At 50.0% G+C, this 12,890-nt stretch overlaps 1 protein-coding gene across 2 annotated transcripts in view; it reads left to right on the top strand.

Moving 5' to 3' along the window:
• STAT2 (signal transducer and activator of transcription 2) overlaps positions 1-12,890 on the top strand; it is a 180,978-nt gene that overhangs the window by 77,725 nt on the left and 90,363 nt on the right. For both annotated transcript variants that reach the window (XM_075337007.1, XM_075337005.1), the window contains exons 9-10: positions 5,918-6,076; positions 11,438-11,530. In XM_075337007.1, the coding sequence (XP_075193122.1) occupies positions 5,918-6,076; positions 11,438-11,530 (252 nt within the window). The remainder of the gene's footprint in view (positions 1-5,917; positions 6,077-11,437; positions 11,531-12,890) is intronic.

Here is a 12,890-nt window from a genome sequence, read left to right as displayed (position 1 = left end):
GGCCCCCAAGCCCTGGGGCCGGGCTCCATCCACAGACCCATAGAACCTGCTGGATTGGGAGCGGGAGTGCCGTTCAGGGACAAGGCCCTGCAACTTTCAGGTACTCTGTGTCCCCGGCAGGCACGGACACTCTCAGGGGTTGCTGAGCGTTGTAGTGCGCCGGGGACAGTGGCGCTGTACGCTGGGGGTTAGGTCACTGCAGCTTTGCTGAGTGACGTTGTGTGTTGGGAACTACTGCGCCGACCGCTCCTGGAGCGGCGGCGCAGCTGCGACTTGTGGTGCGCCGGGGGCTTTGCGCCGACCGCGCTTTTACGGCGGCGGCGCTTCTAACTTTAGCCCCCGGCTTCTGCGGCCTAGCGCCGCTTCGTTCCCGCCCCCACCCTGTCAATCAGGGTAGGGGAGAGACGCTGCTCAATGGCAGCGCCGAGGGCTGGAGCTTTATTTACATGCTCCAGCCCTCTCACTAGGCACAGGGGGAAGCAGACTTCCCGCTCTTCGTCGGTGTACGCCCAGGGCCCGCCCTCCCTCTCCACAAGGACGCCGGCAGCCATTACACATGCGATCTGGCTGGGGAAAGGCAGCAGGCTCTGGGAGACCCAGACTAGAGGGATTTCTGGCGACCACACACCGCTCCTAAGCGGGCGGTAAGCTGCACAGTAGTGCTGGCCCCACTAGTGCCTCAGTGATATATTAGTGTACTTTTTTCTTGGTACCATATATATATATATAGTTGCACTGTAAGGTCGCTTCTTGGCTGGACACCCTGTACTGCTCTGAGGAGGCAGCAACATGTCATCCGCAAAACGCAAGGCTGCCAAGGCACGGGCTGTGTGCACTGTTTGTACTGCATGTGGGGCTGATCTACCGGCAGGCTCCAATGATTCACATTGTGTGCAATGTTCAGTCCCAGTGGCACTTCGTCAGCCAGAGCCTATTGTGGTGGTAGCCCAGGCAGAGACGCCTGTGAACCCTGCCCCGGTGACGGGGACAGACTTTGCAGTGTTTGCTGATAAAATGTCTGAGGCTATGACAAAAATCCTGGAGACCTTGCAGGCCAGGCCAGTTCCTCAGACCATGGACACTGCTGTGGCTATGCTCTCTGGTCCCCCTCAGTTGGAACTAATCCGTACTTCAAGGGGGTCTCAAGCATCACAAGCTGAAGTCTCTGACTCAGATGACAGTCCCAGGCAGCCTAAGCGAGCTCGCTGGGAAAGACCCTCGACGTCATCACACTGCTCAGGGTCTCAGCGAGAAGAGTCTCTCTGTGATGAGACTGAGGACGGTGATCAGGATTCTAATCCTGAGGCCCCTCTCAATCTGGATGCCCCTGATGGTGACGCCATGGTTAATGACCTTATATCGGCGATTAATAGACTGTTGGATATTTCTCCCCCAGCCCCTTCTGCAGAGGAGGCAGCTGCACAGCAGGAGAAGTTCCATTTCCTGTATCCCAAGCGTAAATTAAGTGCTTTTTTGGACCACTCTGACTTCAGAGAATCAATCCAGAAGCACGACGCTCATCCAGACAAGCGTTTCTCTAAACGTTCTAAGGATACCCGTTATCCTTTTCCCTCTGAAGTGGCCAAACGCTGGACCCAGTGCCCAAAGGTGGATCCCCCAATTTCCAAGCTTGCGGCTAGATCCATAGTCGCAGTAGAGGATGGCGCTTCACTTAAAGATGCCAACGACAGACAGATGGACCTTTGGTTGAAATCTGTCTATGAAGCTATCGGCGCGTCGTTTGCTCCAGCATTCGCGGCCGTGTGGGCACTACAAGCTATTTCAGCTGGTTTAGCACAGGTGGATGCTATCATGCATCCAGCAGTGCCACAGGTGGCGTCCCTAACTTCGCAAATGTCTGCGTTTGCGACCTATGCTATCAATGCTGTCCTAGAATCTACGAGCCGTACCTCTATGGCGGCCGCCAATTCTGTGGTTTTGCGCAGAGCCTTATGGTTAAAGGACTGGAAAGCAGATGCTGGTTCCAAAAAATGCTTAACCAGCTTGCCATTATCTAGAGACAGACTGTTTGGTGAGCCATTGGCTGAAATCATAAAACAGTCCAAGGGTAAGGACTCTTCCTTGCCACAGCCCAGAGCAAGTAAACCTCAACAGAAAAAGTGGCAGTCGAGGTTTCGGTCCTTTCGAGGCTCGGGCAAGCCCCAATTCTCCTCGTCCAAAGGGACTCAGAAAGGACAAGGGAGCTCAGATTCCTGGCGGGCTCACTCACGCCCCAGGAAAGCAAATGGAGGAACCGCTTCCAAGGCGGCTACCTCATGACTTTCGGCCTCCTCCCTCCGCATCCTCGGTCGGTGGCAGGCTCTCCCGCTTTTGCGACATTTGGCTGTCACAGGTCAAAGACCGGTGGGTAACAGACATTTTGTCTCGCGGGTACAGAATCGAGTTCAGTTCTCGGCCTCCACTTCGGTTCTTCAGAACCTCCCCACACCCCAACCGAGCAGATGCCCTGCTGCAGGCGGTGGACTCTCTAAGAGCAGAAGGAGTCGTGATCCCTGTCCCCCCCTCTGGAACGGGGGCGAGGATTTTACTCCAATCTCTTTGTGGTTCCAAAAAAGGACGGCTCCTTCCGTCCTGTTCTGGACCTAAAACTGCTCAACAAGCATGTGAACGCCAGGCGGTTCCGGATGGAATCCCTCCGCTCAGTCATTGCCTCAATGTCCCAAGGAGATTTCCTAGCATCAATAGACATCAAAGATGCTTATCTCCACGTGCCGATTGCTACGGAGCACCAACGCTTTCTGCGCTTCGTGATAGGAGACGAACATCTTCAGTTCGTGGCTCTGCCATTTGGTCTGGCGACAGCCCCCCGGGTGTTCACCAAGATCATGGCAGCAGTCTTGCACTCTCACGGACACTCTGTGATCCCTTACTTGGACGATCTACTGGTCAAATCACCCTCTCAGGAGGCATGCCAACTCAGCCTGAATTTTGCACTGGAGACTCTCCAGGCGTTCGGGTGGATCATCAACTTCCCAAAGTCAAATCTGTCACCGACCCAATCACTAACGTATCTTGGCATGGAGTTTCATACTCTCTCAGCGATAGTGAAGCTTCCGCTGAGCAAGCAGCGGTCACTACAGACAGGGGTGCAGGCTCTCCTTCAAAGTCAGTCGCACTCCTTAAGACGCCTCATGCACTTCCTCGGGAAGATGGTGGCGGCAATAGAGGCGGTTCCGTTTGCGCAGTTTCATCTGCGTCCACTTCAATGGGACATTCTCCGCCAATGGGACGGGAAGTCGACATCCCTGGACAGGAAAGTCTCCCTTTCCCAGACGGCCAAGGACTCTCTGCAGTGGTGGCTCCTTTCCACCTCATTATCACAGGGAAGATCCTTCCTACCACCGTCCTGGGCGGTGGTCACGACAGACGCGAGTCTGTCAGGGTGGGGAGCAGTGTTTCTCCACCACAGGGCTCAGGGTACGTGGACTCAGCAGGAGTCCAGCCTTCAGATCAATGTTCTGGAAATCAGAGCAGTGTTTCTTGCCCTACTAGCCTTCCAGCAGTGGCTGGAAGGGAAGCAGATCCGAATTCAATCGGACAACTCCACAGCGGTGGCATACATCAATCACCAAGGAGGGACTCGCAGTCGGCAAGCCTTCCAGGAAGTCCGGCGCATTATGATGTGGGTGGAAGCCACGGCCTCCACCATATCCGCAGTTCACATCCCCGGCGTAGAAAACTGGGAAGCAGACTTCCTCAGTCGCCAGGGCATGGACGCAGGGGAATGGTCCCTTCACCCGGACGTGTTTCAGGAAATCTGTCGCCGATGGGGAAGGCCGGACGTCGACCTAATGGCGTCCCGGCACAACAACAAGGTCCCAACCTTCATGGCACGGTCTCGCGATCAAAGAGCTCTAGCAGCAGACGCCCTAGTGCAAGATTGGTCGCAGTTCCGGCTCCCTTATGTGTTTCCACCTCTGGCACTCTTGCCCAGAGTGCTACGCAAGATCAGATCCGACTGCAGCCGCGTCATACTCGTCGCTCCAGACTGGCCGAGGAGGGCGTGGTATCCGGATCTGTGGCATCTCACGGTCGGCCAACCGTGGGCACTACCAGACCGACCAGACTTACTGTCCCAAGGGCCGTTTTTCCATCGGAATTCTGCGGCCCTCAACCTGACTGCGTGGCCATTGAGTCCTGGATCCTAGCGTCTTCGGGCTTATCCCAAGGGGTCGTTGCCACCATGAGACAGGCTAGGAAGCCCACGTCTGCTAAGATCTACCACAGAACGTGGAGGATATTCTTATCCTGGTGCTCTGCTCAGAGAGTGTCTCCCTGGCCATTTGCATTACCTACCCTTCTTTCTTTCCTCCAATCTGGGTTAGAAAAAGGTTTGTCGCTCGGCTCCCTTAAAGGGCAAGTCTCGGCGCTATCCGTCTTTTTTCAGAAGCGTCTAGCACGACTTTCTAAGGTGCGCACGTTCCTACAGGGGGTTTGCCATATAGTTCCCCCGTACAAGCGGCCGTTAGATCCATGGGATCTGAACAGGGTACTAGTTGCCCTCCAGAAACCGCCCTTCGAGCCTCTGAAGGAGGTTTCACTTTCTAGACTATCACAGAAAGTGGCTTTTCTGGTAGCGATCACATCTCTTCGGAGAGTGTCTGAGCTAGCAGCGTTGTCTTCCAAGGCTCCCTTCCTGGTCTTCCACCAGGACAAGGTAGTGCTGCGCCCCATTCAGGAGTTTCTCCCGAAGGTGGTATCCTCTTTTCATCTTAATCAGGATATCTTTTTGCCTTCGTTTTGTCCTCATGCAGTTCATCGGTATGAGAAGGATTTACATTTGTTAGATCTGGTGAGAGCACTCAGAATCTACATTTCCTGCACAGCGCCCCTGCGCCGTTCGGATGCACTCTTTGTCCTTGTCGCTGGTAAGCGCAAAGGGTCGCAGGCTTCTAAGGCCACCCTGGCTCGATGGATCAAAGAACCAATTCTTGAAGCCTACCGTTCTGCGGGGCTTCAGGTTCCATCAGGGCTGAAGGCCCATTCTACCAGAGCCGTGGGTGCGTCCTGGGCATTGCGACACCAGGCTACGGCTCAACAGGTGTGCCAGGCAGCTACCTGGTCGAGTCTGCACACTTTCACCAAACATTATCAGGTGCATACCTATGCTTCGGCGGACGCCAGCCTAGGTAGAAGAGTCCTGCAGGCGGCAGTTGCCTCCCCGTAGGGGAGGGCTGTCTTGCAGCTCTAACATGAGGTATTTCTTTACCCACCCAGGGACAGCTTTTGGACGTCCCAATCGTCTGGGTCTCCCAATAGAGCGCCGAAGAAGAAGGGAATTTTGTTACTTACCGTAAATTCCTTTTCTTCTAGCTCTTATTGGGAGACCCAGCACCCGCCCTGTTGTCCTTCGGGATTTTTGGTTTGTTTGCGGGTACACATGTTGTTCATGTTGAACGGTTTTCAGTTCTCCGATGTTACTCGGAGTGAATTTGTTTAAACCAGTTATTGGCTTTCCTCCTTCTTGCTTTTGCACTAAAACTGGTGAGCCAGTGATCCCACTGGGGGTGTATAGCCAGAAGGGGAGGGGCCTTACACTTTTTAGTGTAATTGCTTTGTGTGGCCTCCGGAGGCAGTGCTATACACCCAATCGTCTGGGTCTCCCAATAAGAGCTAGAAGAAAAGGAATTTACGGTAAGTAACAAAATTCCCTTCTTCTGCCTCTAGTGCAATTGACAGCATCATTTAGCTTTTATATACGCTGACACCATTGAAATTTTTGCCTGCTGGGGGTGCTATTCACTTATTTCTCAGTGCCATTAAAAAACTACACTGAGGAATAGGGCCTCTTAATGGCCACCTTTGGGAGGCATATCGACCGTCATTAAGGGGTTAATAATTGTATTGTGAAATCCATTTTAATAAATTAACCACTCTTTTCTCTTTTATAATTTAGGGTGACAAGGACAGTGACAGTATTTTTCAACTTGAAGCGTATTCTACAAAATCTTAGTGAGCTTTCAGCACAAGTATCTTATCAAGGAGACCCCCTGAAAATTGACCCTCCAAGACTACAGGAAAGACTGCGTGAAATGCTGCTTTGTCTTCTAAAGAGGTAAATCTATAAGCATTGATTATTAGAACACTGTTTTGATTTCCTCTTTAACAAACGTACATAGAAATTGAACTGTGCTATTTTGAATTAATTTTCCATTTCTTGGTTCTTAAGCAGTTTTATGTTCTCATCAACGAGGGAAAGCCTGGTTAAAGTTCAGCTCGTGAAAGATGACAACACATTGGACCTCATCTTCACCCACGTCTGTTCCCTATCTAACCTCTCTAACTCACCTCTCCCCATGTCTGACCACAACCTACTTAAAGTCTCTTCGCTCTCCTTTCCAAGTGCACTATTCCCACACCATAAACTTACACACCCTTGCAGAAATCTCAAATACCTTGATTTACATTCACTCTCTGAGTCGCTTTTTCCCTCTCACAGACCTAGGTTACCTACACGATGCAGATGCTTCTGACTCTTTATATCATACCACAATAGCTGCAGGTCTGGAATCGATAACCCCCCCCCCCCCCCCCACACACTTCTCATGCATACCAAAACTAGCACAGTCAACAGGCAACCCTGGCACACCAGCCTGACTAAAGAACTGAGATGGGCTTCCAGGATTGCTAAGCGGAGATGGGAGAGATCCCATTCCTACAGCACTTCATCACACACAAACCGACCCTGACTAGTCCACACTCACTGCTGCAAAACAAACCTATTTCTCATCTCTCATATCCTCCCTGTCCCACAACCCTAAACAGCTACTCAACACCTTCAATTTACTCCTCCGTCCCCTGACACCTCCTCCCTCTCCTTTTCTTCTTAGCCGAAGACTTTGCCACATTCTTCAAGCAGAAGATTGTCAATATCAGAGATAGCTTTGTCCTACAGCCCCTCATCCTAAATACTCATCCCTCTTCCTCCAAGACCAGCTTCTCCACCATTACGAAAGAGAAACTTTCCTCTCTATTCTCCAGAGCACATTTCACGACCTGTGCACTTAACTGATCCTGTCCAATCTCATCCTCAACCTCACCACAGTCTTCATCCCAACCCTAACCCATCTCTTCAACCTAGCACGAACAACCGGTGTTTTCCCCTCATGCTTTAAACGTGCCTCGATCATACCCATCCTCAAAAAGCCCTGCCTTGCACTAACCTCTGTGTCTAGCTATCGTCCCATATCACTTCTCCTCTACGCCTCAAAACTACTGGAACAGCATGACTATATTGAACTGTCATCCAACATCTCTTCCTGCTCCCTCTTTGACCTGTTACAATCTAGCTTCCGACCGCATTACTCCACTGAATCTGCCCTAACTAAAGTCACCAATGAACTACTAACCGCCAAAGCCAAGCGACACTACTCTGTTGTCCTCCTCCTGGACCTGTCCTCTGCCTTCAACATAGATTCTTTCATTTCTTTGCATCACAGACTTGGCCCTATCTTGGATCTCTTCATAACTAACTGACTGGATTTTCAGCATCTCCCACTCTCACACTACCTAAGAATCTCGCTCTCGATCTGTTAGAGTTCCCCAAGGTTCAGTTCTTGGACTTTCCTTTTTCCGTCTACACTTTCGGCCTGGGAAAGCTCATTGAGTCCAATGACTTTCAGTATCATCTCTATGCTGATGATACACAGATCTATCTCTCTGAACTTGAAATCACCTCCTTACTAACCAGAATACCACAATGTCTGTCTATTTCATCCTTTTTCTCCTCTCGATTTCTTAAACTTAACTTGAACAAAACAGAATTCCATCATCTTTCTCCCATCTCCTTCAACCCGCCAAAGAGGCCTATCCATTCAGAGTCAATGACTGCCCACTCTCACCAGTCCTGTAAGCTCACTGCCTCATGTTAACCCTCACCTTCAAACCACATATCCAAGCCCTGTCTACCTCCTGCCAACTCCAACTCAAAAATATTTCCAGATCCGTACATTCCTTTCCAAAGATTCTGCAAAAACACTAGTGCATGCCCTCATCATCTCCTGCCTCAACTACTGCAAACTCCTGCTCTGTGGTCTCCCTTCTAACACTCTTGCACCCCTCCAATCTATCCTAAACTCTTCTTCCCGATTAATCCAACTCTCCCCTCACTTTTCCCAGGTTTCTCCAATCTGCCAATTCCTTCACTGGCTTCCCATTGCCCAAAGACTTCAGTTCAAAACCCTAACCATGACATACAAAGCCATCCACCACCTGTCTCCTCCATACATCTGTGACCTACTCTCCTGGTATATACCTACACACAACCTCCGATCCTCATAAGATCGCTTTCTCCACTCCTCTCTCAGCTCCTCTTCCCACAGTCGCATAGATTTCACCTCCCCCATACTCTGGAACTCTCTACCACAACATATCAGACTCTCACCTACCGAGGAAACCTTCAAAAGGAACCTGAAAACCTACCTCATTCGACAAGGCTACAACCTGAAATAGGCCTCAGTCCACTGTTCCACAGCTCTACCCTTACCTACTGTATTTTCACCTATCCCCTGTATATTGTGAGCCCTCGCAGGCAGGGTCCTCTATCCTGCTATACCAGTCTGTATCTTGTATTGTTCATGATTATTGTACTTGTCCCGGTTATGTATACCCCTTTTTACTAGTAAAGTGCCATGGAACAAATGGTGCTATAATAATAATATGGTGTACAGGGGTGGCTGTGGGGCCCATCATACTGTGTGTGGGGAGCTGTGAAGGTGTACTATACTGTGTGTGTGATGGGGGGGATGTGGGGTCATCCTACTATGTGTTTAGGCGGAGGCTATATTGTGTGTGAGGAGGGAGAGCTATGAGGTCCATCATAGTGCATGGGGTATGGCTGTGAGAATCAGCACATTGTTTGGGGGTAACCTGTGGGGGCATCGTAATGTTTAGGGAGGTTGCCATGAGGTCCTTTGTCCTGTACATATAGCAGTCTGTGTGTGGGGAGTGTCTGTCTTATTGAGTGGTTCGACCAGGGGAATGCTGTGGATATAGTATACCTTGACTTCAGTAAGGCATTCCATAAAGTATCACATGACATCCTCATTGAAAAAATGATCAATTATGGAATCGACAAAAAAATTGGTTAAATGGATTCACAACTGGCTTAATGATCATGCACAGCGAGTAATACTAAATGGATACACATCTAACTGGAGGAAAGCTAAAAGCGGGGTGCCACAAGACTCTGTCCTGGGCCCAGTCCTGTTTAATATCTTTAAAAATTATCTGGACAACAGAATTATTGGGAAATTTGCAGATGATACTAAGATAGGAGGAGTAGCCAACATTAGAGAGGAAAGAGAGCATATTCAAAAGGATCTAGACAGACTCAAACAATGGACCGAGGCAAACAGAATGGTGTTTAACAGGGACAAATGCAAAGTCTTACATCTGGGTAAAAGAAATGTAAAAAGCATATATAGTGTGGGAGGAATGGAACTAAGGAATAGCACAGGGGAAAAGGACTTGGACATAATAGTAGATTACAGATTCAACATGAGCCAACAGTGTGGTGCTGCAGCTAAAAAGGCCAGTAAAGTTCTGGGATGTATCAAGACAAGCATTGAATCTAGATCAAGAGAGGTAATTGTTCCCCTTTATCAACGATGGCTAACCTTTTGAGCTTGGTGTGTCAAAATTTGTAAAAAAAACCAAAAACGAGCCTAACTCGGGTGGTGTGTCACTTTTCAAAAAAATCATAATTTTGTGATATTTATAGCTCAAATAACAAAATTTGATTGGATAATGACTGCTGGAGGCGAGGGGATGAGTAGATTACGATTATCTCCTCTCCCCCTAGTCCCAGCAGTCATGATAATGTGCCCATCCTATCCCCTGTAGTAATGTGCTCATTCATGTCCCCTGTGGTAATGTGTCCATCCTTGTCACTTGTGGTAATGTGCTCATCTATATCTACTGTAATAATGGGCCCATCTTGTCTCCTGTAGTAATATACCTGTTGTGTCCCCTGTAGTAATGTGCCCATCTTTGTGCTCTATAGTAATGAGCCCATCTTTTCCCCATCCTGTTGTAATGTGCCCATCCATGTCACCTCTAGTAATTTGTCCATTCTCTCCCCTGTAGTAAGGTTCCCATCCTTGTCCTCTTTAGTATTGTGCCCATCTTGTCTCCTGTAGTAATGTGCCCATCCTTGTCTTCTGTAGATTGGTGGTCGGGGGGGGTCTCATAGACATATCCCATTACTAATCTAGGGCTTAGTGGCTAGTGGCAGCTGTGGGCTGCCGTTAACGCCTTAATTACCCTGATTGCCACTGTACCAGGGCAATCGGGAAGAGCCAGGTAAAGTACTGGGGTTGTCGCATCTAATGGATGTGACATTCCTGGGCAGCTGCAGTCTGCTATTTTTTGGCTGGGGCTCCCAATAATCGTGGGTCTCCCTAGTCCGAGAATACTAGCCGTCTGGCGGGGAGACTGCACGCCGGTTTTTAAATTGTTTGTTTTATTTAATTAATAAAAAAAGTAAAAAGCCGCATGCAGTTCCCCCTATTTTGATACAGATACACAGCCAAGATGAATGCATAGCTGGGGCTGTAGCCTGTAGCTGTGGGCCTTTATCTGTGCTAGATATCATAATATGGGTGGACCCTACGCCAATTTTTTTATTCATGTATTTTTACTGTACGCTATAGATCCGCAGACTGGGTCGGTGATTGGAAGCGTCAGACACGCTGTCACTCAGCGTGGGGGTGCGTCTGACTGCCACCAATCACAGATGCCAGTGGGCGGGGGAAGCAGTGAATATGTACGAGCCTAATGAGTGGCCCCGAAAGAAGAAAGTGAGGGTGCGGTAGTAGTGTGACAGTCGCACCGGTTATCTGGGAGTACGAAGCACTTGCTCCTACCCCTTTGCCCCGGATTCTGATGCCCATATTATATGGATTTCGGCATTCGGCCAGATACCGGGGATCAATCCCCCCCCGACCCGAGTCTGCGGGTGATTAATTTGCAAGTCCTGCCATCACTAGTGAGAAACGCAGGGACAAAACGCAAAAAGATAGATCATGCTGCAGTTTATTTCTCAGACGTTTGTGACAAACCGCAGACAAAAAACTGCAACGTGCGCACAGCAAATCTGAATTCATAGACTTTGCTGGGAAGTTAAAATGACAACAAAACTGCACCAAAAAACGTGGTAAGAACATGGCAAAAAAACGCAGCGTGTGTATATAGCCTTTGAGAAACATTTTACAACCTACCAGGAGATCCTTGACTAATAGACGGGCATTTGTTAACCAAAGGTTTTGTAGATTTTCAGCCAATCTTTAACACCCTACATAGTCATTCTGAACTGAAACTGCTCCCTTTTGCACAATGTTTTACGCTTTCTCTTTGATTCCAGCAGGGAGCCTTGTGTGTATCTTTATTTAATCTACTTATTTTTTTTTTATATCAGATCATTCGTTGTATATAAGCAACCAATCATGGCACGTCCATGCAGGAGACCCTTGGTAATAAAGACCAGCACACAGTTCTCTGTGGGGGCCCGGTGAGTAGAGAATAGCTATAGGTTTGTGAAGACAGATGCTCTTGGAGATAATTTGAAAATTGCTTGAAATGATATTTCTTTGTCGCTCCTTATTGGGAGACCCAGACAATTGGGGTGTATAGCTATGCCTCCGGAGGCCACACAAAGTATTACACTAAAAGTGTAAAGCCCCTCCCCTTCAGCCTATACACCCCCCGTGCTGCCACGGGCTCATCAGTTTTTATGCTTTGTGCGAAGGAGGTCAGACATGCACGCATAGCTCCACAGCTTAGTCAGCAGCAGCTGCTGACTATGTCGGATGGAAGAAAAGAGGGCCCATAACAGGGCCCCCAGCATGCTCCCTTCTCACCCCACTCTTGTCGGCGGTGTTGTTAAGGTTGAGGTATCCATTGCGGGTACGGAGGCTGGAGCCCACATGCTGTTTTCCTTCCCCATCCCCCTTAGGGCTCTGGGTGAAGTGGGATCCTTTCGGTCTCCAGGCACAGGAGACCGTGCTCCATCCACAGCTCCTGAGGACCATGCTGGATAGGAGCCGAGTATCGTTCAGAGACATGGCCCTGCTACTTTGAGGTACTCTGTGTCCCCGTGGGGACCGCGCACAGCAACACTCCAGCATTGCTGGGTGTGCTAGTGCACCGGGGACAGCAGCGCTGACTGCGTTTGTGCCATTACACACTTCAGCGTCGCTAAGTCTGTTCGTGTAGGGGGACTGCCGCGCTGACCGCCGCTGCCATGGTTATCACTGCGGCGCGGCTGGGACTGTTAGTGCGCCGGGGACTTCCGCGCCGACCGCGCTTATACGGCGGCCGCGCTTATAACTCGAGTCCCCGGCTTTTGCGGCCTAGTCTCGTTTTCTTCCCGCCCCCAGCCCTGCCAATCAGGGGAAGGGCGGGACGCTGTACAGGACGGCAGCACTGAGGGCTGGAGCATGCTTTGCATACTCCACCCCCCTCACTCTGCACAGTGGGGCACCAGTTCCCGCACTTTTCTGGGTCACGCCCACGGCTCCCTCCTCTCCTCAGGACGCCGGCAGCCATTCCTCTCAGAAGCTCAGGGAGACCCAGGCAGGATTTCTGGTGCCCACACAACCGCTTTGCGCATGCTGGCCCCACTAGTGCAGAAGTGTACTTATAGATTATATGATTATAGACTATACTTTACACTGTATGGTGCACTGTTGATTTTTGTCTATATACCCTCCTGTATTGCTCAGAGGAGACAACAGCATGTCGTCCACAAATAGCAAGGGTGCCAAAGCACAGACTTACTATGCTGCCTGTGCAGCATGTACGGCTATACTGCCGGCAGGTTCCACTGACCCTCATTGTGTGCAATGCTCGGCCCCTGTGGCACTTTCTCA

Source organism: Anomaloglossus baeobatrachus, chromosome 2 (genome assembly GCF_048569485.1).
Source record: "Anomaloglossus baeobatrachus isolate aAnoBae1 chromosome 2, aAnoBae1.hap1, whole genome shotgun sequence".
Taxonomy (NCBI): domain Eukaryota; kingdom Metazoa; phylum Chordata; class Amphibia; order Anura; family Aromobatidae; genus Anomaloglossus; species Anomaloglossus baeobatrachus.
This window is presented reverse-complemented; position numbering and strand designations above follow the sequence as displayed.